General features: G+C 37.6%; 3 protein-coding genes across 5 annotated transcripts; 1 reads left to right on the top strand and 2 right to left on the bottom strand.

Annotated features, from left to right (window-relative positions):
• Positions 1-1,582: 1,582 nt before the first annotated feature.
• LOC133795050 (uncharacterized) lies at positions 1,583-3,250 on the top strand. The gene is made up of 3 exons (XM_062232504.1): positions 1,583-1,627; positions 2,415-2,586; positions 2,760-3,250. Exons 1-3 carry the CDS (start codon positions 1,583-1,585, stop codon positions 3,248-3,250), a joined length of 708 nt encoding a protein of 235 aa, XP_062088488.1.
• A 7,293-nt stretch (positions 3,251-10,543) lies between these two features.
• On the bottom strand, positions 10,544-13,680 carry LOC133794656 (protein ENDOSPERM DEFECTIVE 1-like). The gene is made up of 6 exons (XM_062232004.1): positions 12,269-13,680; positions 11,868-11,987; positions 11,666-11,782; positions 11,485-11,574; positions 11,186-11,293; positions 10,544-11,001 (listed from the first exon to the last, which is right to left on the bottom strand). The coding sequence occupies exons 1-6, from the start codon at positions 13,532-13,534 to the stop codon at positions 10,900-10,902; spliced, it is 1,803 nt and encodes a 600-aa protein (XP_062087988.1). The 5' UTR covers positions 13,535-13,680; the 3' UTR covers positions 10,544-10,899.
• Positions 13,681-16,245: 2,565 nt separating this feature from the next.
• Positions 16,246-22,508, bottom strand: LOC133794655 (sodium/hydrogen exchanger 6-like). 3 transcript variants are annotated; one of them, XM_062232003.1, is made up of 23 exons: positions 21,924-22,351; positions 21,761-21,812; positions 21,573-21,632; positions 21,429-21,453; positions 21,249-21,334; positions 20,996-21,107; positions 20,847-20,909; positions 20,712-20,731; positions 20,529-20,626; positions 19,950-19,978; positions 19,805-19,836; positions 19,662-19,709; positions 19,487-19,547; positions 19,304-19,401; positions 19,126-19,201; positions 19,013-19,032; positions 18,767-18,864; positions 18,570-18,679; positions 18,394-18,477; positions 17,654-17,799; positions 17,462-17,538; positions 17,275-17,306; positions 16,246-16,872 (listed from the first exon to the last, which is right to left on the bottom strand). In XM_062232003.1, exons 1-23 carry the CDS (start codon positions 22,150-22,152, stop codon positions 16,858-16,860), a joined length of 1,671 nt encoding a protein of 556 aa, XP_062087987.1. In that variant the 5' UTR covers positions 22,153-22,351; the 3' UTR covers positions 16,246-16,857. The 3 variants fall into 3 exon arrangements, with proteins under 3 accessions (XP_062087987.1, XP_062087986.1, XP_062087985.1); XM_062232002.1 differs by lacking the exon at positions 16,246-16,872 and adding an exon at positions 22,372-22,508 and having other exon boundaries at positions 16,938-17,306; positions 21,924-22,222; XM_062232001.1 differs by lacking the exon at positions 16,246-16,872 and having other exon boundaries at positions 16,938-17,306; positions 21,924-22,349.
• Between the last annotated feature and the right edge of the window lie 4,135 nt (positions 22,509-26,643).

The raw sequence follows: 26,643 nt of genomic DNA, 5'->3' as shown, positions 1-26,643 counted from the left end.
TGTCAGATTTTTGACACATTTGGCTGCAGCAGACATCTTGGCCAGGGTGTTAAACCTCAACACCATGTCTGGTGTTGGGGTCGGACGCAACCAGGGGCCTGAAAAACAGATCAAGTTTGAGAAATGATGAAAGGAAATACTCCGTGATAAAATATCGACCAAGGCAAAGACAAATTTATACCTCCTCTCGCGAAGGCCAAGCTGTTACTGGATATATCCGGAGTGAAGAAATACTCCTTGTTGTAATGCCCCACGTTCGATATATGGGTGGTGCCACTCAAAAACGTCCGGCCAGTTTCCTGGTGACAGAAGTGAAAAAAGCCCGTCCCGTTGTGTTGAGGATTGGACTTGAGGTCAAAGAGGTAGTTAACCTCATGGGGTGAAGGTTCTGGCCATTTGTTAAGTTTGTACAGGACATAGAGTGCAGGCAACATCCTATATCTGTTAGGAGTTATTTGAAAAGGAGCGACGCCGAAATAGTTGGCCACCCCTACAAAGAAAGGATGAAGAGGGAGATAAGCCCCCGCTTCAATGTGATACCGGGACCAGGCGTTGTTCGCTCCTCCTGGACGATTAGCCCTCTGATCCGCAGTGGGGCGCGTAATGGTTACCCCCGTTAGGGGGTATCTTCTGAAGCAGTTGGCGACCATCCGGAGGGTCATCGAACTGGCTGGGGGAGTATACCACTCGACATCAGGCGGATTCCGATGGCGAGGACGAGCCCTAGTTTAGATATTAGGGTCAGGAACAAGATTCTCTCAACCACTGGTCGAGGGAGCCCCCGCCTGCGAATCAGGCTGGGCAGGAGAAGAAGGGTTACTTTCAGACTCGGGCCTTTTCTTGCCAGAAGATTTTGAACGAGCCATTGGAGGAGAAGGGTGAGGCCTGGAAGAAGTTCGTGAGAAAGGTATCTGGTAGAGGCGGTGCTGGATGATCTTCTCCCTCGAGCAGTTGGGCGAGGAGGTCGTCGTCGATGGGTCTCTCACCTCCCCACAAATCTGGCATTAAAATCTGCAAACAGAAGAATGGGGAGGCGAGGTCAGAGGAATCTAGAAGGCTTTCAGAATAACACTGGTCGAATATAAAAGCTAAGCCTTTATATAACATTATTCTAACAAGAAACTAAGTCTTTCTGTGCGAACAGTTTAAGAAACGGATCAAAAGGGTGAAAGTGAAAAGTTTTCCTGAAAAGCTTTTTCAACTCCCCTTAGGGCGGGAAAAAAAATTATTTTCAACTAGCCTAAAAATCGAAATACTACTTCGATTTTACGTCCTAAAAAGCATTGATCCTAGGTCTTAAACTTACTCATAAGCCTACTCTGCCTACAAAAATATCCTATTTGCAGGCATTCAAAAACTAAAAACCGAGAGACTTAAACAGTGCACTACAAAAAATTAGAAGCATGGAGTTTCAAAAAAACTTACCAAGGAAAATGGTCGTGGAGATGGAAATGAGAGCTTCGGGAGTCAAGGAGCCCACCGTCTGAGTCTAAAAAGCACAAAGGAAAGTTCGCCGGAGAAAGTAAAGCTATGGTTTTTAGAGTTTTTCAGCAGAGTAGTGGCGTGCGTGAAAAGGAAAGAAATGGCTCTGGTGATCTTATATAAGTTTGTCTCTGATATTCAAAAGGTGTGATCATTAAGTTTCCCTTTTCGAAGTATGGGGAAACGTGATAGCCGTCGAAATTGTTTCTGGGAAACTGAAAAGTCCTGAATAGACAGGAGTGGGTTGCTTTTTTCAAGGGCGCACGAAGGGTTCTGACACGTCAGGAGGCATTACCGAAGAGTCATTCGTTCAAAGTTTATTTACTGTTCGTAGTAAATAAACTTTGGGGGGCAAATGTTATCAGGTAAATCAGCATGTGTGACGGGGCAAATAAATTCTTGATACGTGGCTGACACCTGGAAGCATATGCTAGAGTATCGACCAGGAGACACACCAGAAGCATGACAGGCCTATCTAGACCGCGACCAGTCTGGTCAGTGGTTCCATTAACAGAACGGCATTTATGGGAAGATCCTTGTAAATCCCGAATTTATCTCATGCAATCTTCCGAGTATCCCACTATTCAGGGGATAATATCTGCAACAAATAATCGGTAACCCTCCTTGAGCCTATAAATAGCAAGAAATAGCTCAAGGGGAGGGGACCTTTCCTTTGAGACGAGAGGAAAAAAGGAGAGAGATAGAATTTCTGCCAAAACACTTGTATTGCTTTAAGTGAAGTGCTGAAACTCATTGAACCTGAGTTCTCTGATCACACTTCTGATTTCATATCAATATAATTCTAAGTGGACGTAGGTCATTACCAGATTCTGGGGCCGAACCACTATAAATTGCTGTGTTTTCTTTACTTTCGTCATTATATTACTTTCTTTATATTTGTTCATATCATTCATATTTTGACTCCATGTCAGTTGGCCAAATCGTGGGTCAACAAGCGTATTATTCAGTGTAAAAGCCAGATGAAAAGGCTGAGAAATAAAGTTGATTCTGTCTCAGTGGCTGGTTATGAAAATGCGAAAAAAGGTCTTGCTGAAGTATTGCATATTAGAAGGAAATTTATTGGAGACAAAGATCGAAGCAACTGTGGCTCAAAGACGGGGATCAAAATATTAAAATTTTTCATGCCTCAGCTAGTTCGCGTCATAAAAATAATTTGCTTCACAGGCTTAAAAATGAAAATGGAGATTAGGTAGATTGGGATAATGGCCTTTCATCACTTATGGCAGACTATTTTACTAATATTTTTGCTACCTCAGGTTTGGTGGAGGACGATGTGTTGGATTGTATTCCATATTCGGTTACTACAGAACAAAATATGAATTTGTTGAGGCCAGTGGAGGGTCAAGAGGTGAAGGAGGCTTTATTTCAGATGCATCCTGACAAGTCCCTTGGTCTGGATGGAATGACTCCAACATTTTATAAAAAATGTTGGAATATTGTCGGTTATTATGTGGTAAAGACAGTTCCAGAATTTTTTGCTCAGCGAGTATTGCCTAATAATTTGAACGACATGAATTTGTTTTTTATTCCTAAGAAGAAGAATCTAGTTGCTATGGGGGACTTACAACCTATTGCACTCTGTAATGTATTGTATAAGGTGATTTCGAAGGTGCTTGCGAACAGGATGAAGGGTTTATTGTCCTCTGTGGTTTCAGATTATCAAAGCGCATTTATTCAGGGGAGACTTATCATTGATAATGTGATGATTTCTTCTGAGGTTCTTCATCATCTTAAGCAAATGCAGTAGGGTTCTCAGGATTATATGACTTTAAAACTAGACATGAGTAAAGCCTATGATACGCTGGAGTGGGCGTTTATTGAAGCTATTTTGAGGAAAATGGGTTTTGCGGATATTTGGGTGAACTTGATCATGGCCTGTGTACGGTCAGTTAGTTATAATATCACTCATAGGAGCGAGGTAATCGGGCCTATTGTACATTTTAGAGGCATCATACAGGGAGATCCTTTATCCCTGTATTTAATTATTATTTGTGCGGAAGGCTTCTTTGCACTTGTTCGTAGGTTTGAAGAGAAAAAGTTATTGCATGGGTGTCAGGTTGCTAGAGGTGCCCTGTTTATGACACATATGCTTTTTGTGGATGAATTTTTTTTGTATTGTAATGCTAATGCTCTAGAGGCAACCAAAGTTTTAGAATTGCTGAGGAAATATGAGAGGGTTTCGGGCAAAAAAGTCAATCTCCAAAAATCTTCTATCTCTTTTAGTTCTAATACTTTGTCAAGTACTAAAGAGGAGATTAAGTTGATTCTTAACATGGAAGAGGCCAATGAAGGTAGTCTTTATTTGGGTTTGCCTAGTGCTATTGGTCGTAGTAAAAATGTGGTTTTTGGCTTTTTGAAAGATAAAGTGAGAAACAAGGTGCAAAGTTGGGATAACAAGCTTTTATCTAGGGTGGGTAAAAAGGTTTTATTGAAAACGGTTGTTCAATCCCTTCCTTCATACGCTATGAGTGTGTTCTTATTACTGGAGGGATTGTACAAGAATGTAGACCGGCTCAGGAGCAGATTTTGGTGGCACACATCTTCTTCTCGTGAAAAAGGAATTCATTGGAAGAAATGGGATAAGTTGTGTCTTCATAAGAATAAAGGTGGACTAGGCTTTCGTAATCTCTAGGATTTTAATCTAGCGTTGTTGGGAAAACAAGGTTGGAGACTTCTTACTCAACCTCATTCATAGGTGGGGAAGGTGTTCTAGGCCCGATATTACTCCAATAGTTCTTACATTAATGCTAAGGTAGGTAGTAATCCGAGCTACATTTGGAGAAGCACTTGGGAGGCTAAGAGAATTGTGAAAATGGGAGTGCGTTGGAGGGCGGGTTCGGGTCAAGGGATCTAAATTCTTAACCAATCGTGGTTACCTCATTTTGAGGATCCTTTTGTGCATTTGAACCATGAGGCATTGTAAGGCAGGGTGGATAGGGATCTATTCAAAGTTGGGCAGAGAGATGATGATATTTGATAAACGAGTTTTAGACTCGTTTATTCGTGTGCTTTTAGGTGTTTAGGTTTGTTTTGTTCTATTTAATGCTTGTTTCAGTGTGTTTTCAGGTGTCGAAGGAGTTGGGGGTTTTTGTATGGAATCTAGGTGGAAATCCCGACAAAAAGACAAAAAAATGGCAAAACGAGCATTTCAGAGCAAAAGCTGCAACCATAGGAATGCCATCCTGCAGCCGTAGGATATGTCCAGAAATGTGAAAAACACAATTTTTTAGTGAAGGATGTTTTGGTCATTTCATGTTTAGGAGAAACGCTAATCAGATTTAAATCACAATTTTGGAGAGGAAAAAAAGCACTTTTTGCAAACCTAGTGTAACGCCCTGGCTACCCCAGAACAGTTACGGAGAACGGTGAACCGGAAATTTGACTCGCTACCCGAGTCCTTTGGCTAAAAACGTGTTCTAAGTGTTAATATCAGGTTAAGGTGGAAAACCAGTAAAAGGAGAGGGTACATTTCATTAAGTAAATAAACTGCTCATGAGCCTTTTAAAATGTTTACAAGTAGTTCATATTACAAAAGAGTCACTACAGTTTCAATTTACAAACTCCGCCGGCCTAAGCGGATAGGGTAAACCCCTAGTCCCTCTGAGAACTCCTCGACCGTGGCGGTCAAGCGGCCCTGTATGTACATTACATCGCCCAAGCTCTCCACTCAAGGCTGGCCAAGCTTTTCCTTTCCTTTACCTGCACCACATAGCACCCATGAGCCAAGGCCCAGCAAGAAAACATAATAGAACATGATGTAATATCAACAACGGCCATAATAACCACTCAGGACTATCAGTCCAACAAATAGGTGACAATAGCCAAAAGTCACAGTAATGAGCATCGCTCCTTCTAGCCATGTGACGATAGGGTCACCAGGGCTTAACTGATAAGTGATTTCTTTCATAAGCATGTTCAGGACAGGTGCATGGTGATTGGTCACCAACATAACCTTCCTCACGACTCTAGAGTCGAAACTATGGACAACGTCCCTTAGCCACGTGACAAACGGTCACCGGGGTCATATACTTTGGCTATAGTCATCTGGTCGTAGACCAGGCAAGCGCTTGTAAGTTTCTTCGACCTTAGGTCGGTCTCGCATTAATGCCATAGAGCCACTCAATGCGTGATCATCGACTTTAGAGTCGGTCCCTGACTAGTCAGTGTCTTTAACAGGTGATCAGCAATTATTAGCATTTGATATGCAAACCACGTTCACATATAACAAACAACATGCCTCAATATCAAACCATGCATGTCATATACCTGTACAGGGTGCAACTGTGTCCATACACTGTTTTCTTACCTCAAGTTCGAGCGAGAAGTATGGTAAAGACGACCCCTGAGAACGATCGGTCTTTTAGTTCCTTAGCGGTTACCTAATCACAACCAATTATAACCTCCATTAATGAGAATCCACAATAATAGGGTCTTAACCTAAGCACCATCCTCGGGACCTCGAAACATGCCCACACGGTGAGTAGAATCGATCCCGGGCCTTAAGGATTGAAACCCCAAGTCAAAAACCCTTAAAAACACTCAAAACGGGGTTTGGAAGGAACAGGGTAGCGCTACAGCGCTCAACCCCTAGCGCTACAGCGCTATACTCAGAACCGCCCAAGAGCCAGAAACCTCCCTGAGGAGCGCTATAGCGCCCTAGGGTGGGCGCTGTAGCGCTACCTCCAGCCCAGAACACCCCTGAACCGACCTTCTTCATCTCCTTCGATTCTAACTCGATTCCCAAGCTTCCAAAGCCTATTCTTGATGCCAAGTGAACCCAAAAACCATCCCAACACATCCCAAACACCACAAGCATGGGAACCCTAGCCAAAACTCCCAACAAAACCCATGAATTCACCCTAAACATTTCAGCTGCAAAACAAAACTAAAACAGAGCAAACCAGAGAAACTATGGTTAGAAACTTACCCAAAGCTTGGCTTATGATGGCCTTCACTAGTGGAACATACTCCCAATCTCCCAAGGCTTGCTTCCCAAGCTAGAATCCTCAAAATTGGTTCAGAAATCACAAAGAACAGTGAAGGGAAAAAGGTACGGGAGGACTCTCAAAACACTCTGTTTTTCCATCACCTTTTCCAGCTGAATAAGGGTTATATCTATCCTAGGGGTGAAATGACCATTTTACCCCTAGGTCAATTAATGGTTTTTAAAGACTCCCAAGGGCATTTTTGGTACTTTCCTCCTAACTCGTTAATCATAATTAACCCTCTCCAATTCCCGTTATTCTCAATAATCTCAAACACCAATAATTCACATCCCGTTACCCTTTATCTCCCGGTAACACTCTAATCATCAAAATCACCCCGAGACTCAAACCAAGTCCCGACACTTAAACCCGCTGTGATTAAACCGCTAATCAATAATCTACGATCGTCTCATGTCGAACAGCTCGAACAAACCCACATCATAATGTGGTCTCAACATATATCACCGACATGCGTACAATTAACATTATATTATAATATAATTCTCATAAACATTCATAAACACGTTTAACAGCATAATTAAGCAATTATGGCCCTCCCGGCCAACTAATCCAGCCGTTAAACCACATTAGGGAATCCGGGGCATTACACCTAGACTGGGAGAAGAGTATTGGGATCACTTTGGAGAATAGCTTAGATCGACATAGAGTTCTTTTCTTTTTATCTTTACTTTATGTTAATTTCTAGTTTATGGATTTCTTAATGATGAACATGAACTAATTTATGTATTAGGGATTTTAATTGAATCACTTGAAACTATTTTATGAATTAAAGCAAAGTTTTATTGGCTTTCTTCCTCTATTGATATCTTGTCAATTAATGTTTATTGTTTGAAAATTGATTGACCATCTATTTTCATAACCTATATGATTTTGAATCAAAACCTGAAAATTGAGATTTTGATATGCTATAATTGATTGGACATAAAATTGATCATTGAACGAAAGTATCATGATTATTTGTGTGGTTCTTGAGTTATTGTTCTTATTGCCTCTTAATGCTTAATTTGTCATTGAAATATAGAAAATTCTGCTCTAGGTTGAGTTTTTTATTTCGTAACTTGAATATAAAAAGATTTTGTTAACTTGCCATCTTAATAAGAAGACAGATTGTAATTCTTGCATTGATGAATATTAGAGTTGATAGTTGATGAGATTGAATTCCCTAATTTTATTCTTCTATTGAATTAATTTCTTGAATTCTTTATGTTTTTATTTTGAATTTTGCTTTAAGTTTTACCTGTAGTTATTTTGTTTATGCTTTAATTTCTACATTTTGAAAATCAAACATTCGATTAACCAAATAGAAATCATAAATTAATTATTTGGTAATTGATAAATCAGTCTCTGTGGGACGATATCCAGATTTACCGGTTTTATTACGAATTGCGATTACGTATACTTGCGTAGCATTAAAATCTCGCAACAATATTATAGATAATTTATTTGAGGATAGGGACAAAATTCTTATTTATAGTATTCCTCTAAGTGAGAATGAAGGTAGAGCTTTTTGGTACCGGACAAAGGACACTTTTGGGGTGTACTCTGTTAGAAGTGCTTATAAACTTCTTCAGGAGGCTAATGATAGGTGGAGTTCAACAGACAACTCTGGCTTTTGGCGTAAATTCTGGCATCTTTAACTACCACCTAAAGTTAAAAATTTCTTGTGGAGAGCCTTGACCAATTGCCTTCCAACTCTCTCTAATCTGAAGGGTAGTTTGTCCCTATGAAAGATGTTTGCACGGTTTGCTCTGCTGCTCAGGAAACTACTTTCCACTGTTTAGTTGAATGCTCTTTCGCTAAGAGTTGCTATCTCAAGTGATTATGGGATTTACTTAGGAAGGTTGGCTGAATTTCCTAGCTGGTATGAAGATTTATGCAAGAGGTATGCTACTAATATTGTCAGTCGCATTTCAGTAGTGTGTTGGGCAATCTGGCGTTCCCATAATGATCTGGTGTGGAGCCAAAAAACTCCAATAGCGGCACGGGTGGTAAGTAATGCAATTACTTTTCTTGACTCATGGAAATTAGCTCATGAAGATGGTTGCGAACACCTGAATGCGTCAGCTAACATGGCTGGTGTGGAGGAGCGTTGGACTAAACCAGATATTGGTACTGTTAAGTTTAATTATGATGCTTCAATCTTTAGTTCCAAGAATAAATATGGCTTTGGATGGCTGGTTCGTGACCATGATGGGAGATTGTTGGAGGCAGCTGTTGGTTTTCACTCGGGGAATGTGGAACCTCTAATTGCTGAAGCAATTAGCTTAAAGGAGGTGTTAAGTTGGATCATGGCCCAACCTCATAATTTTGCATTATTTTGGCAACTTCATGGCACTCATACTAGTGCGCAATCTGATTGTCTAGTTTTAGTACAAGCTTTGTGTAATTCAGTCTTTTTAAATTCTCCGTTTGGACTTATTGTTGATGATTGTAAGCTCTGTTACAATCCTTATCAAATGTTTCTATCTCTTTTGTAAAACGATCCGAGAACAAGGCGGTCAATTGGTTGACTCAGTCTGCTTGTTCTTCCCTTGGTCGCATTACCAATGTGGGGTTTATACCTATTTGCTTGGAGGCTATTTTGGTAGCCGATAGTGTTTATTGAAATTGCATATTTTATTAATATATATACATATTTATATCACCACAAAAGTTAACGACAACTTGTAGGGAAAATTAATGTCTCGCAAAATATCATGTTTCAATTATGATTTACAAAACCATGGACAATTTTCATGTTTCAAGACAAAAGACATTTACCAAACCATGGAATGCTTCGAGACAAAAGTCACTTATCAAAACATGGACAATTATCATGCTTCAAGATAAAAATCATTAACCATAGAAAAATATTACTTATATTGAATAACAATAATAGTTACTTATTTGGCCAAACTCTAAGAATAATATAAATCAATAATAATAACAATTACTCTTTTATGTGCATTCTAATATATTAATAATGTAATATATTTTAATTTGGTTACTTATCTTTAGCTTAAGATCTCTTCATAAAATATTTTAGGAATTAATATGAACCAAAGTGGTAAACTTGAAATTATGATACACACACATGCGACATTTATTATAGCAGAGATTACTTTAATACCCCTACAGTCCAAAAGTCAGATATCATAAATTTAATTATTGAGTATAACTTAGCCAAAATCCCATCTTTTATGTGACGTTTTTGGATGAAGTTGTTATTAGGAAAAATTAGATGTCATGTTTTAGGAATCACTCAAAAATGTCAACAACTCATCGAGTTATATGACTTTCACAAAATTATTGGGAAATTGTTTATTGAAAAACCTAAAAAGGACTTATACTTTTAAAAGAGGTTTTCAATAATAAAAAATGTCACTAAAAAATGTCACGTTTTTGTTATTAGGAAGTTGTTATTAGGTTTTCAATAATTGGGAAGTTGTTATTAGGAAAAATTAGATGTCACGTTTTTTGAATCACTCAAAAATGTCAACAACTCATCGAGTTATATGACTTTCACAAAATTATTGGGAAATTGTTTATTGAAAAACCTAAAAATAACTTATACTTTTAAAAGAGGTTTTCAATAATAAAAAATGATTTTTTTGGTTCTGATACTAGTTTGTACCAAGTTGTGAAATAATTCTTTTTGTTATATAAATATTATTATTTTTGTAATAATTTTATTTTATTTTTAAATTTGAAATACATATTATTTTAATTAAATCCTATAAACTGAAACATTATATTTACTTTAAATAATTGCTTTCATGGAGGACAGACAAAAAAAAATATAGATAGCAAATTGAGATATTGTTTTGAAAGGTAAAAAGATAAGCATGGAATGGAATTTAAATTATTTTTATAGATTTCAAGTGACTTCTAATTTAAAGAGATTAATGTTAAAAGATACTATTGGTGCCCACCACACCACCAAATTACATGCTATAACAGATCGCACATATGTGGCACCCGATATGAAATACACCAATCAACATAAAATGATGCTAGGCACCACTTTAGCAATACTCATTTAGAAATGGCTGATGTGCTGTCGAAAAAGTTTGTCATTTATTGGCCAAAAAAACAAAAAGACATATATAGCTACCATATTTATCCCTTGATTTATGAACAACAACAATGCTACTAGCAACGCTTTGATCTAACAAACAGTTAAAGTTGCCATGTTGTTACAATATATGTGAACTCCAAATCAAAAGCAAATCCATCATTACAAGGCTGATAGAAAATTGCAAAGAATGAAAGAATTGGCTGGTGTATCTCAGCTTTTTTTTACCCTTGTAAACAACACAAAAATTGAGGTGGAAAAACAAACAAACGATTTTGTTAATGAAAACTTATGTGTATGTACACCTTGTCGGCCTCAGGTAAAGGAGTGCGGTGATTAGTTATTCACTTCTAGTTCTCTCATCAAAACATTATCCTTAGTAGCACATGTTGTTCTATGCAATTGAATTATTTGACTCCTTAAGCTGCACTCGTCCACCTAGAAGAAAAAGTAAAGAAGAGAAGATGAGCATTCATAAGATTAAGATATCTAATCTTAAAGACCAAACGCAAGCTATTATGACGTGTTCGGATAATCTCAAACAAAAAGAACTTAAAGCAAAGATTTGGAACTACTAGAACGTAAGGCAAATATATCAATATACAGATTGAGGCATGCATACCTGTGATGCAAATGTTCTTGACAACAAATCTCCACATTCTTCCACAAGAGCTCTTTCACCACCAGCTATTCTGGCTAGTTCTGATATAAGAATCTCTGCTTTTTCTGCCTGTAAATAGCAAACCAAAACAAAATATACACTTTGGAAAATCAGATTTGTAGTACACAAATTGTGTGCATATTTCATAAGCAGAGCAATTTTTATTTTCTTTTCTTTCTGTGAAAGGATACTCTTTACAAACTATGATATTAATGTGAATATTCTTTATTCCTCTAGCAGAGATCTTTCTTGAACCGTACCTTTGGTACTAAATGTTGAACTTGGGAAACTATTATCTCCATCACTTTCATAGCCGAGTTCAGGGCCTCCTGAAGCTCTTTCACATCAACCTACAGGGTTTATATCTCATCTCATGAGTATAGCGTAGCGATTTGAAGATTTACTGAACTGTAGAAGAATACTTGGATATGAAAAATATACCCTAACATTCGCGCCAAGTGGAAGTTGAATTGAGGCATTCAGTAAAGCTTGAATGGATTCAGCCACAGAAATTGAATAATCTTCTTCTAGAGCAGACCATTGCTCCAAATATGGAACCTAAAATGCAAAGTCGATGAGTGTAAGCAAGTGGAGTACATCCAATATGTAAGCCACATCCAATGATCACAGCCAGCAGTCTTACCTGGGCTTCAAGAATTGTAGATAGAGTTTTCGTTCTTTGCAAAATCCCAAGTTCTGTACGTTTCCTCGTCACAGAATCATATAGCTCTGACATCTTTACCCTGAGAGAATTAACTTTTGTCTACAAGAGACAATGAAAAATATGTTACTTGATGGGTTATTACTTGTCTACAAGAGAAAATGAAAAATATATTACTTGATGTCAGAGAAACACTCATTGTCAATCTTCAAGCAGCAAAAAAAAGTATTAATGGGAGTTATCACTCATTCTTTCGAACTACTTTTCTAAGTTAGAGTGGCTGACAACCTTTGTAACTACATAACTGTGAGACTCTTTGTATCGTTTCTGTCTTTCCTATTGAATAAGAAATTGACTTGCTAAAAGTTAAGAAGATGATTAACCTCAGTTTCTCTTTGCTGTGCTTGTAAGGAAACCTGTGCTCTTGCATTGGCATATCTCCACTGCATATAACGATTGTAAAGTAATTTCAAGGAATGTACATCTTCTTGATGACTAGAAACCTTCTTTGCCTTCTTTAATTCCATAGCCGACTTCGTACTCGCACATGGCGGGACTGGAGGCAGACAGGGGCCCCCCATCTTCATTGAGTTCGCCAATGTCTTCGATACAGTAGTCCCTCCTTTCTCGCCACCCTCTGCCGCTGAATTAAATGGCGAACTCATATAGCGGGAGTTAGGGAAAGAGAACTTCAGAGAATCAGTACTTGAATTGGCACTACCGCTACCACCACCTCTAATACCATTTTTCTCCCCCCGTAGTCTACCAGAAACAGTCGGCAACATATCTGTCTCCGACATGGAAGAGCGCAAATCCGGTAGAGATTGAATAGAAGAGCTCAGGCGATTGTGATTGCCGTCATGGGGAAGAGCATTCACCGAACAACGACCATCTTGGGATGTAGAATTAGCGTCTTGGGTTGACTCAGAGGATTGAGAAGGTAAAGACATCACACTCGACTGCAAGAGCTTAGCAGCAGCTGAGGAAGCGATGTTGGCAGACCTTTGCTGCGTCAGTCTGTATCTCCCCGCTGTTGATGACATTGTCCGATCCAAACTAGCCGATAACATTGGCGTATCAGGCCTTGCGGGCGTCGAGAAAGCGGCGCCACCGCCTTTTCCATGTCCACTTTTCAATAAAGAATGATGCGGTGGGGGATGATGGAATTGTCTACCTCCGATATTCTCTTTGAGAAGCTTTGTAGATCGTTGTCGTCTTAGAGTATTGGGAACCTGTTCAAGAGGGAAAGGGGTTTCAGAACTCTGAATTTGAGCCGGTGGTTCGGAATCCGTAGTTCTATTCTCGTCGGAACAAGATAAGGGTTCCATATCGAGTTGCCTACGCCGCCTATTAGCAGAGGAAGACCGTGGTCTGGCTTGATGATCAGCATGATTTGGAATTGGAGTTGAACCCAGATTATGTTTATGAAGGGGGGATTTGACTGGCAAGAAATGATCGCCGGAGTTGGAGGAAGAAGAGGAGACCACTGGTGACATAAATCTAGAGCTCACTTCCCTAACCCTCGGTCGCCGAGGATGAGCAGGTGGCGGAGGAGGAGGGGGAGGAGCATAAGCATCCGTCGCTTCCGCCGCCGCCGCCTCATCTACACCGGTACTCGATGCTCGAACTTCAACCATTAATTCTCCCATGATTAAATTTCCTGTAAAATTGAGATTTGGATAAGGAATTCTAATCGGGAGATTTGACGGAAGAGAACCCCACACGAGATCCTTCGAGTGAGAAGAAAAACCAAGCGGTTCCGATGGGAAAGTGAGAAAGAAGAAACCCCGATGAGCGCGCAAGTGAGTGAAGACAATAATGGTTATCGTTATGGAGTCTGTAGAGGAACAAAAACTAGCCGTTGGGTGTGGGGTATCAAGTTGTAACGGTTATTTTTCTTTTTTCAAAAGTACAAGGGAAGCAGTCTGCCTACGTGTCACTTGTTTACCGTAAAAAACATATCGATTAAAGAAGAAGAAAGAAAACAAAGCGTTACCCACTATTAAATCCAATCGATTATAATAATAAGGATTAAGGGGTGTTGAGTATTTTCGCTTTCCATGTTTTCTTTTTTTTGTCTTGATAAGACAATTAAAGAATACTATGTCAATGAGTTGCAATTAAGAAATAATTGAGTTGCTGTTAACAAACAGCAATATGCTTAGTAATTCATAATTATTATTTTGTTTTTGGGAGAAAACATATATATTTATAATAATAATTAAAAAAACATATTTTTGGGAATTATTATAGAAAACATAATTAGCTGATAATATCTCATTTCTTCATTTTTTGTCCACTTCCTTCATTTTTTTGCACAAGTATAAATACCACACTCACTTGCATGATCACCTTTACCATATATAAATGATTGGGCTCATTTTATTTTCGAGTATTTCTAGTACTACTAGTTAAACGACTCGAACAACCTTTTAAAGGCATCTTTATCTCAAAATTTCTCCAGACAAGCTATACTGGTTTTAGACTTTTTAGTAATATATCTCAGTTGTTTTAGGGTCGTCTGGTATGTAGAAATTTAGACACGTGAATGAAAATCTGAACATTTTCTCATATTTGGTACTGAGTTTGATTTTTTCTTTGTAATTCAGGAGTTTTAACTTATCTTGATTCTAGGTTCAAGTGAAACTCATCTGACAAGTAGTTTTCAGATACCCAAGAATGTGAAACACTTCAAAACTATTATTATTTAAAAAAAAAATCTTAAACTAATAAATTTTTAGTTAATGACTTATTTTATTTTTTAAGGTTATAATATAAAACAAATATACATATATCAAACTATAAAATGATAAATAACATTTGTTTATTTAAAGAAATTGATTTGTAAAACATTTATATTATTACTTTAGTTTAAAATAACAAATGAAATGTTATTAAAAATAAAATAAGGGTATTTTTGTAATTTTAAAAATGATACTTGATTCTAGTATTCAATATATGTATTTTTTTAATTCTGTTAAAAAATATTTCATGAGTAAAATTGTTTATAAATTATTTTTATGAAATATATTATTATATTAATTTTATGAAAATATAAATAATTAACAAATTCTAATGCACAACCAAACACAGAAAGTGATATTCCTAGGAATCATAGATAAGATTAAAGTACACAATCAAACACAATGATGTAAGTTTCCAGACTATCAGATTACCCTCTTCAACTTTGCCAGTAATATGAAAACTGTAAACTCCTCGTACCAAACGGCCCCTTACAGAGTAATCTTTACGTTAAATATATTGTTATCCCCAAAATTTTGTTCGATGATGTGGCAATCGAATGGGACAAGTGGCAATGCATGGTCAGTAAATTACACATTAATAGTCAATAAATGTGTTGACTGAAGAAGTGCAAATGTTGAGAGTTGACCTGGGGAGTTGTGATATTACTAGTCAGGAAATAACTTTAGCTGGTCATAAGTGATTTGCCCGACCAGTGATGTGCCAAGCCCGATCAGTGGTGCTTTGGCTGACCAGTTACTTCAGGAGGTGTTTTGTCCGACCAGCTACATCAGAGAATATTTTTGTCTGGTCAAGGAGAAGTCTCACCCGACCAGACGCACGGATTGGCCGACTGGTCATCTCGGAGAGGGACTCACTTGACCGGACACGTAGTTCATCCGACCAGTAATGTGTCTTGGCCGATCAGTAATGTGCTTTGGCCGACCAGTTACTTCAACAACGTGATATAGCCGACCAGACATCTCAGGAATGGGTTTCATCCGACCAGTTATGTCAAAATCTCAGGAGTTGACAGCCCAGTGACTTCTTTACAGAATCTCAGTAACAACTTTAAGTCGAATCGCTCGTAACTACCGCGCGAATCTCTCAGATATCTCGAAATAATAGCTATATGGTTGTAATTTGAATTTGTTTATTATTTATTAATTAAAATTGGTTGAAACAAGGGCCCCCTCAAAACAAGATGTTTTTCATATACGATGCATGAACCTATAAATAAAGAACTCGTGACATCGGGATCTGATCTTTTTAAGACTTTGGGACTGTTACTTGGAGCATTTTCTGAGAGAGCTTAGAGAGAGAAAGTTTGTATTCTCTAGAGGGAGAAACTCTATATTTTTTTACTTACACTTAAGAAACTCAGTTAGCTCAAATTCATTTGATCTTAAGTGTATACTACATATATCACAATTCTAAGTAAATTAGACTATTACCAACAAATTAGAGCTGAACCACTATAAAACTATAAAATTATTTGTATCGTTATTTTCTATTCAAAAGTTAATGTCATTTTGACGTCTACTTGTCCTTAGCCAAAATCATGGTCAACATATATATGCATTTGAAACAGTAGCCAAAATCATGGTCAACATATATATACATTTGAAACAGTAATAATAATATGTATAAACAAAAAAATAAGATGTCCGTAAAAATTTGTTGGCTCTAGCTACTGTGCTTATGCCTATCTAGTACCTTGTATTAATGTTCCAAGTTCAAGCAGCAGATTAACTACTAAACACAAATATTCCAGAGCGGTTTACAGAAAAGTCAGATTTGTATTAGGCTTCAAGTTAGATGAACATTAGCTCCAAGCGGACCAGGCCCAAAAATCTCCGTCTAAATGGGCTTTACACCCCTTATTAGAGACTCGAGCATCTTAGGTACACTGGAGAAATCAACTGAGGGTCCATCTCCACTAAACGTAGTCCAGTCCACCTCCAACAGGGCCACCAAAATGAGGGTTATTTTGATCAAAACACTAACAAAGACTCTTCATCAAAGAAAAGAATTTAGGTGCAACTATACGATTGTTAATGAACAGAGTTACCCAAAAAAATAGAAGACAACAACCACTTTCTTAGAGAGATCATGAACTACTTCTTAGTGCTCCTCCTCATGATAACGACACATTAACCACTTTCTTTGGTTTATATTTAAAGACACCGCTGAGCCACAAACTCCTTGTGACCAGAACAAGAAAAAGATGTCAATGATAACCCGACTGCAGCACAACAGATTAAAAAAAAAAGATTAAAAAGATGAGCAACACCCTACACTCAAATCCAGTGGACGAATCATGTGTGAGCATTAAATTTCCAAATATCCAAATCTTTTATTTACAAATGCTGTGTAATAGATTAGTGGTGAGTCAATCAATATGATGGACGAATTTGATAGCTAATGGTCCAATTGTGCTAAAACAGTCTTCGTGCTGTAGATAAATGTCTCCCCTATGACACTATATCTCCCCTATAAGGAAACGACATTTTTGTGCTCTGTGAGTTCACCTTGGCAGCTATGCTTTGGGGAACAGTTTGTAAGGTATATACAAGTGGACTCCATCTTGCATCATATATGTTCCTCAATGAAATATCACATATTAGGTATGACCATGAAAACTCACTTTTCTACTTCTAGAACTAGGCATGGGCTCATCTGTTGCACCAAAAAAAAAAGAATAAAATGAAATCAAAGTCATGACAAGGTAGATATGTGAGAGCAATTGAAAAATGTAAGACATAAAAGATCTCAATGCTGCTATGTTTGGTCAGCAGAAGATCTTGAACTAGAAAAAGAAGAGTCAGATTTACCGTGATCTTCATCTCCATTTTGACTCGTGAAGAATGGGGTAAGGTAGTTGCGATCCAATGCTGTAAACGATGTTGTGCTGAAAAAATAGAATGGAGGAAAAGGGGGAAAAAGAGAGGAGGAAAGCATATAACCATAAGTTGAGCAATATATAAATTAAAATGAACCAACGACAACAAATTTGTGTTGCATACCTCTTGTGAAGCTCCTTGAGTTTCATCTTTAGCTTGCTCCCAGAGGATGCCTCCTCTTCTTCATCATAAGAAGGAGCATGATACCCATGGTTCCCATCAAAACTCCGAGTAGATGGGACAATATACCCATGACTTTCTTCAAAACTCTGGGAAAAAGAACAGGCATCCAAACAAGTGACATTCAAAACTCTGGGAAAAAGAACAGGCATCCAAACAAGTGACGAATAATTATCACGTTTTTTCATGTAATTTCTTGTAAATAGTATCAACTATAAAACTCTTCCAGAGCACAACCAGCAAAACTAGACCACTTGTGACTATGACAAAATACCCACCCAATATAAATAAATCAGTTGCAATTATCCAGAAATTTTGAATTTTTATATTTTTTGTTCGCATCCGATGCTACCACAACAGCAATCTATAACTCAATTTTCCAGCTATTCAGCAATCAAAATATCTGTCTTTAATACCCCAGTCAATCCAAAACTAAAACTTTCTTCCACCATTGGAACATTTAAAAGGCCAACATTTTCTTCCTTAACCCATTTACTTAAAAATACTTTCATGTGAAACAGATAGAATGGCTTCTTAGCTGGTCATTCATTTTCCAGATAATTAGTGAAATAATACTACTGAAGTTGCGATTAATGTCCATAATATATTACTCATTTTATTGGTCATGGTATTCAATATCCTAGTAAACGAGCATCCAAATTTTTCAGTTTTGCAACACTTACTTCACCCAATGGACCATCATGGTCATCACCAACAACTTGTAAAGCTTCAAGCATGGTGCCAGTTGAGCCTCCAATCAGTAATACCTGAGACCGTATAAGACAATAACATGAAAATCACGGTACTAAGTATCATAATGCATTTAAAAAATAGTCAAACTCAAAATCCCATCACTTGCCGTCAAAACAACTATGGCAGTGGTTGCAGTAAATATAGTCTGCCCATGTCCATCCGGAAGATCATGAACAGATTGCAAAGCAAGAGCAAAAGCCATAGCCCCTCGAAGTCCTACCCAAACACATAACTATAATAAGAAAATATCACCACTTAAGAATCCAAATTTCCAAATAATCAGTCAATTCCACTATTTCTTACCACTGTACCAAAGGGCCTTCTGATGTTTCAATGGTATTTTTCTATTCGCAGGTCTAACCAAATTGACCAAATATCCACATGAGAAAACATTTGCCGCCCTACAAACAATGATTACGCAAACTAGTTTATTTCACAGCCAGAAAGGCCTACTTTAAAACGAATATTAATATTAATATTAAATAATAATAATTATCATGGGAATTTCATCAGCAAAGTTTTGTAATTTAGTGAATGCACTACACGCACCTTGCAATTACAATAAATATCTAGGAAGTGAAGAAGCCAGTTAAAGGAAACATATAGCTTCTATAAACATAAAATAAATAGAACAATAAATATATAAATCTATGTAAGGATACAATCGAGAAAAAAATGAATCCGACGTGTGACCAGCTATGCTGTTCCATGGCAATATCAAAACCCATGTATATAAACCTGACAATGAAACATAAAATTTAGGGCAAGCTTTAATAAAGGACATGAGTAGAAAATTTTCAGTAACCTGACAAGGGATAAAGACAACATAAGCTCTCTTACACAAATGTCTCTGCTAGTGATGATATCAAATGGAAAAAGGCAGATACAAATCGTTGGGAATTTTCTGATAAATTAGAGTACGTGTAATGCTTCATGACCTAAGACAGAACAAGAATAATATTTTTACAAAGCCCAACACAAGGTAGATATTTAAACTTGAAAAATATGTACACTTCCACTCACAATTCCTGTGAATAATATTGACACGATACCAGAGAGACCAAGACCTTCTGCAAGCATATACCTAAAGAAGATAGTTTAGGTTAAAATCTAGTAAGTTAAACAAAACTGTGGAAATTAAATTTTTTTGTGTGTGTGTGGGGTATACATATATGTTATGATTACAAAGATCACTTACGAGAAATATGGAAAAAGAACAAAAAGACAGCACTCCAAGTTCTGCAGACTGAACAGAGGGAAAAAAAAAAGAGGAAAATGTTATGGCTGTAAAGAAATTCAGATAAGTCGCAAGTCAACAGAACTCGTTATCTTAATACTCACTTTTCAATGTCCAACCCTGCATACTTAAAAAGGTTCTGAGAATTAAGGTTTCACAATACCTTTTGCTAGAAAAACTTATAAAAAATAACATGTTAGGCCAAATAAAGGACTAATTAAACAAACTATCAACAACAAAAAAGGATATCAAAGCAGAAATAAATCCAACACCAACGCCTGCAGAATAAACCATGAAAATTAGTAAATTTGTTTAGGAAAGTACTTATGGTGCAGTGTATTAAAACCTTTAAAGTTTACTTCAATAATGAAACAAAACATAAAGAACGAGATTGTGATTCTTTTGCAACTCATTTCATTTAATGTATTTCCTGCAGAAAGCGAGATTGCAACTCATTTCCAGAGTCATTACACCACTCACCTAAGTTACCTTGATTTATGCAAAATCTAATAAGGTAATATTTAATTTGATGAGTTCTTCATCCATAAAACTAAAATTCTGCCAAGAAATTGACAAAGAAGCTTGCCTAAAATAGATTGATCTTTCTTTTTTTTTTGAGTGGAAGAAACAGGTTATTCTTAAAATAAATAATTAAATAGTATCATAAAAGCCGTGCATATCTTAACCTTGGTAACGAGAAGAATACTAATAAATACAAATGAGAAAAAAGAATGGGGTGTACCAGTGCATAATATAAATTCACAGTAATAATGTTAAAATTGATACTATCTTCCAAGATATAATAAGCCCGTAAAATGAGAAATTGACCTGCAGACAATGATCCAACAAATGTCTCAAGAAACCTCAGAATCACCATGAGGAAGTTTTCTCCAGACGTTGCATTACTTTTTACCATGGCCATAGTTCTGTATAGCAGAAAGTAGTTGAATTAAAACTAAAATTCAAACATAATTTTAGAGCTGAGAAAAAATTGTGTAGTGTTCAACGTACCTGTACAATGAAATTGCCATCTACCAGATTGTGGAACAACATTCAACAAAGAATACACCGCACACATAGTCAATCTCCAAAGGCAGAAATACAAACTAAAAACATTAAACGTTGAATGTAGTAGTAAAAGCTTACGGCATCATTCAGAACAGATTCTCCAAAAACCAAGGCATATAGGTTCATATCTGTCCCAAGTTCCTGCAGTTAACAGCTTCACCATTACAGCATATTATATAAAAAATAAGACATAAATTAAATAGATGATAGAAGAGCAACTAAAGCACCTGAAATATGGACAAAACCGTAACGGGATCAGTAGCTGATATAAGAGCACCAAACATCAGACACTCCACAAATGGAAGCCTGTACATGAGGAACACCAGACCACCAAGGTAACTGCACCATGAATGAAGAAACAGCAACAAAAGTAATACTTAGAGAAGAAGTCGCAAAAGTCAATTGATTAAGGATTTTTCCCTCTTCATAAGGAAACAATAAATAATAAGTCAAATAATTTAATGAATGAGAGAAACTTACACTAGAACACCAGTGACAATTGAAGATATGAAAGTTCCTAAGATAGCAAACGTGACAATGGCTCCAAAATTTGAGAAGAAAGGTTTCTGTGACGAGGGTAGCCATTAAGTAAAGGGAATCATACATGGAGGTTATAAATTAGAACACACACACCAAAAAAGATAGAAAGAAAGAACTTACTGGTGAAAGACTGAACCCTGATTGAGTGAGAGCTAGATTGTTAAGAAAAACAATATCTGGTATTCTAAGAAGGTGAATTAACCTCAACATAAGCAAATAATACAAATTATGTATAAAAGAATGCACATAGAAGAGTTTGGATATAATATGATTGGAGGTAAGAGGAACAAGAAGAAAAATTCCTCATGAAAATTGAACCAAGCCCTGCACAAATTGACATGTGATGGGTCAGCTCCAACAAAAAACTGATTGGTTTGACGTTTTCTCCCTTCAAATTCAGTCGAAAACAAACAAAACAGGATTTAGGGATTAATTTGAACAAAAGAATGGACCTGATATTATTTTCAGTGTTTGAAACGTTAGCAAGTACGCCAACAATTAAACCTGCCACAAAACTAATATTGTAAAATCCTAAATTCCGCATACCCTGGACAACAATCTCAAACTCTCACTACACAAAAACTAGGTCAGAAACTTGATGATCAGATAAGTTACCTATCAAAAGGGAAGCACTCGCTTCGGGAAGATAATAAAACTTGTGACGACGAAGGACATGACCAAGGACGAAGGAGAGAACCAACATCATGATCTGAAGAAGGATTCCGACGCCGGCGGCCTGCTGCTCCTTCCCGGGGGTAGGTGCAGGTACAGAAGAATTAGTCCCATTGGGACCGGCCGGCGATATCTGCAACCCAATCAATTGAACATCTTCTATCATCCCCATTGTTGGGGCTCTCGGACGGAGCTACTGAAGCTCGCGTTAACGGAGCTAGATCGCCAATTTCCCGCTTTCGCTGCCAAATTTGATACAGATATTAAAGAAAACTCTCTTTTGGAGCGTTTCTCCTTCTGTTTTCTACTATTATTCAAACTTTTGTTCCGTTTCTCACGGATACAAACTTTAATTTTAATAAATAATGTGTTCAAAGAGAAAAAATCTTACTTTTCAGCTAAACCAATTTTTAGAAGACGGTGGAATGGAATTTGAATAATAGCATACAAAATTTAGAATATAATGACAAATGTGCAGCTTGAATAATGGGATTATCAAAATTACCATCCCTTTTTTTTCTGATAAAATATCAAAATTACCATCTTAAAATTTTAGTAGAAAAATAATATATTATAAATTAATAAAATATTTACAAATACAAGGCATATCATTCTTTTTTTTATTATTATTTTACAATATACTTATTTATTTTTATTTCATATTTCATTTCATATCTAAAGAAATAATGAAAATAAAGAACAAAAAATAGAGAAATTAATTTAAAAAGTAATAGTATTAAATATCGAAACATTATTGTAGCAAAATGTAAACTACAAGATATGATGAGTCATCCATTTCTTTATATTTTTAATATAGTGAACCTTTTTAAATAAATATAATTTGTTGAAAAAAAAAATTGTTGTTTAGATGCACACATGGTGATTTTTATTTTTTACAATAAGGAAGTGCTCCTAAAACTTAATATTATATTATTTTATAATATGATATTTAGATTAGATAATGTGATAATGAGTGTCACATATTATAACATATAAAAGAGTGTAAATATTGAAATCTGTAACACATTTGAAGTTACAAATTTGTAACTCTAAAATATTACTCAATAATGTATAGATTTGATGTTACTTTTATCCTTAAAATTAGCATTGGTAACGTGGCAAGTGATCCCTGGACACGTGGCTGACACCTGGAAACGTTTTACTAGAGTATCGACCAGGGGACACATTAGAAGCAGTGCAAGCCTGTCTTACCTGCGACCAGTCTGGTCGATGGTTCCGCGTACAAGGCGACATTAATGGGAAGATCTTTATGAATCTCGAATTTATCTCACACAATCTCCTGAGTACCCGATTATTCAGGAAAGAATATCTGTAACAATCTTTTGTAATCCCCCTTGAGCATATAAATAGCAAGAGATAGCTAAAGGGATGGGACTTTTGGCTTTTGAATCGTGAGAGATTATAGTAATTATCCTAGTAATACTGTATTGTTCTTCAGAAAGTGGTGAAACTCATTGAACCCTAGTTCTTTGATCACTCTTCTTATTTTTATATCAATATCATTCTAAGTGGACGTAGGTCATTACCAGGTCCTGGGGCCGAACCACTATAAAATACTGTGTCTTATTTACTCGTGTTATTACGTTCTTCTCATCTCTTTCATTCATATCAAGTATATTCTAACTTCGTGTCAGTTGGCCAAATCTTAGGTCAACAGTTACACATTTTGATTTGAATTTGTTAAAGGAGACATGATTTTAACCCCATAATGTGTTTGTGGGAAGAGTATAGAGTTGTTTGGAAAATTGCATAAAAGAGATGTGCTAAAATTGGGCTGTGGCTGTAGCCACAAGTGTTCCAGCCGCAGCCTAGAGAACAGAGACTCACGACCACGGCCAAAGAAGCTAACAGCCAGACCCAATTCCCTTTTTCATTTTGAACGGTTCTAACAACTCACGTAACTCCAAAAATTCATTTTTAATTCCATACACATCCAATTAAACATTGGTAACAGCTATGGGGTTGGTGGAATTTGAAATTCAAAGGGTGTCTCAAAACTCTATAAATAGGAGCATATTGCTCACTTGTAAGACACATCAATTTCTATCCACTAGAGCACTTGGCTAGAAATTCACCTAGAGACTTGTTTATTCCATAGAGTTATTTCTGATTGTGAGAGTTCCATCAGTGCTTGAGATATGGGAAAATAACTTTTTGAACAAAGGTTGTAAACTTTGTTCAAGTTGATGATCCACAATGCTCTTCACGTTAGTGGTGTGAATGATAGAGTTGTTTCTATTCTTGTTCTTGCTTTTATCTTATTCTTTTACTTCTTTTGTTTCATCTTTTTATTTATTCTTTTATACTTAGTTGTATCTTTTTGCTATATAGTTGTACTTCCATCTATATCTTTTGTTCTTCATCCTTTAGTTTATTTGTATCATTTTGTTATAGAGTTGTATTTTCTATTACTCTCTTCATCTACATCTTTCTATATTTACATGTATTTTTTGCAATAGAGTTGTAACATATTTAATCAATCACTTTGTCTTTTGCATTCTTTTGCTTAGAGTTGTAATAGTTTTTTCCAATTTCCATTGAAGCAATATAATTATCTCTAACATTCAAAAGTTTATCCCTTGTTTGTTTCAATGGAAGGTGACACAATCAAGATCATGAACCAAGACCTAGTGAGGTTGGAAAGGTTTGATGGATCCAATTTCACTAGGTGGCAAGACAATGTGAGATTCTTCTTGACCATTATCAAGATCGCCTACATCCTAGAGTCCACCCTTGAATCTCTCCTAGCGCCATCCGACAAAGACACTCCCGAGGTGGTGGAGAAAAGAAGGAAGAGAGAGGATGACAATCTTCTATGTAGGGATCATATCCTCAATGCCCTATTCGATAGACTCTATGACCTATTCAATCTCTCTGTGTGGTGGCAACCCTGGCAGATCCTCTGGAAACACGTCCAGAAACTCACACACAAGTCTAGTATCCTCTGGTCTCACTGGCACGACCTTGGTGGTATCAACCACACTGGCTAAGAATCCAATGCAACCCCCTTGCAATAAATCCCTAGCCCTCAATGCAGAAATCATAGGAATACGGGGTCCATGCACAGTACCAACAAATACAAAAGGATCCTCACCCTCAGGTTCAAAGGTGACCATCTTCCTCCTGCAGTCAATGGTTGCCCCATACTTGGCTAACCAATCCATACCCAGTATCATATCAAAGTCGGTCATAACCAACTCTATAAGATCCACTGACAACTCTCTGCCCTCCACTATCACTGGCAAAGATCTGACCCACCTCCTGGATACAACCAGCTCCCCAGTGGGTAACAAAGTACCAAACCCCACAGCATAGAAATCACAAGGTCTACACAATCTATCAATAACACTACTCGCAACAAAGGAATGTGTAGCACCAGAGTCAATCAATACATTATAAACAGTTCCTGCACTAAGAAGCTGACCTGTAACAACTGAGGGAGAAGCCTCAGCTTCTGCTTGAGTCAAAGCAAACACTCGCGCTGGGGCCGAGCTATCTGCCTTCCTGGGCTCTTCCTTTCTTGCCTTAGGGCAATCCTTTTTCAGATGACCTACTGCTCCACAAGAGAAGCAGGCCCTTGCCTTACACTCTCCCAAGTGATGCCTCTTGCATCTAGGACACTCGGGATAGGACTTCCAGGCTTCACTGCCCCCAGGACGACCTATTGTAACACCACGAGGTCTCCTGTCAGGACCTGGAACTGGGAAGGTGTCAGGAACCTTCCTCTTCTGATCACTGGGGCCAACACCCCTACCAGAACCCACAAATGGAGGACCTGGCCTCCTGAAATCCCTTCTGGCTGCATTCTCACGCCAGATCTTAATCTCTGCAGTTTCAGCTGTAAGTGCCTTCTCCACCGCCTGTGCATAAGTAGTGACTCCTGCCACAGTGGTGATGCGCACATCTCGGGCTAACCTGGGCTGTAGCCCCTGTAAGAAACGCTCTCTCCTGGTCCCATCAGTGGGCACCAACTCCTTGGCAAACTTTGCCAAACGGTCAAACCTTAAGGCATACTCGGTCACTGATAAGTTTCCCTGAAGTAGCCTCATTAATTCATCAGCCTTCGCCGCTCTAATGGCGTCATTGTAATACTTTTCATTGAACAAGGTCTGAAATTCCTCCCAGCTCAGGAGATTAACATCCTTGGTCTGGCCAACCACTTCCCACCATATCCGGGCATCTTCCCGAAACATATAGGCAGCACAGGCCACCCTCTCATTACCAACTACCCTCATAAAGTCAAGCATAGTGGTAAGCATGCTCATCCATTGTTCAGCTTTGGTGGGATCAGCACTGCCTTCAAACACAGGAGGTTGCTGTTTCCTGAACTGCTCATAAAGAGGTTCCAATCTGTTTTCAACCCCAGGCAGTGGCCCAATAACTGGCACTGACACAGAAGGTGCCTCTGCAACACTGGCCACTACAGGCACTTGCTGCTGTCTTAGGAGACGAAGCTCCTCTCCCTGTTTTAACACTGTAGCCTGCAAATCGTTAAACAACTGTTGCCAGTTTGCAGGTGCTGGCTGTGGAACTTGAGATTGGTCATTCTCTTGACCCTGACTGTTATTATTCTGGCCTGGATCACTCTGGCCAGCTGACATGTCTGTCTGTCCTGAATTCATTCTGTCACTGATACCTTACT

Source organism: Humulus lupulus, chromosome 8 (genome assembly GCF_963169125.1).
Source record: "Humulus lupulus chromosome 8, drHumLupu1.1, whole genome shotgun sequence".
Classification (NCBI taxonomy): domain Eukaryota; kingdom Viridiplantae; phylum Streptophyta; class Magnoliopsida; order Rosales; family Cannabaceae; genus Humulus; species Humulus lupulus.
This window is presented reverse-complemented; position numbering and strand designations above follow the sequence as displayed.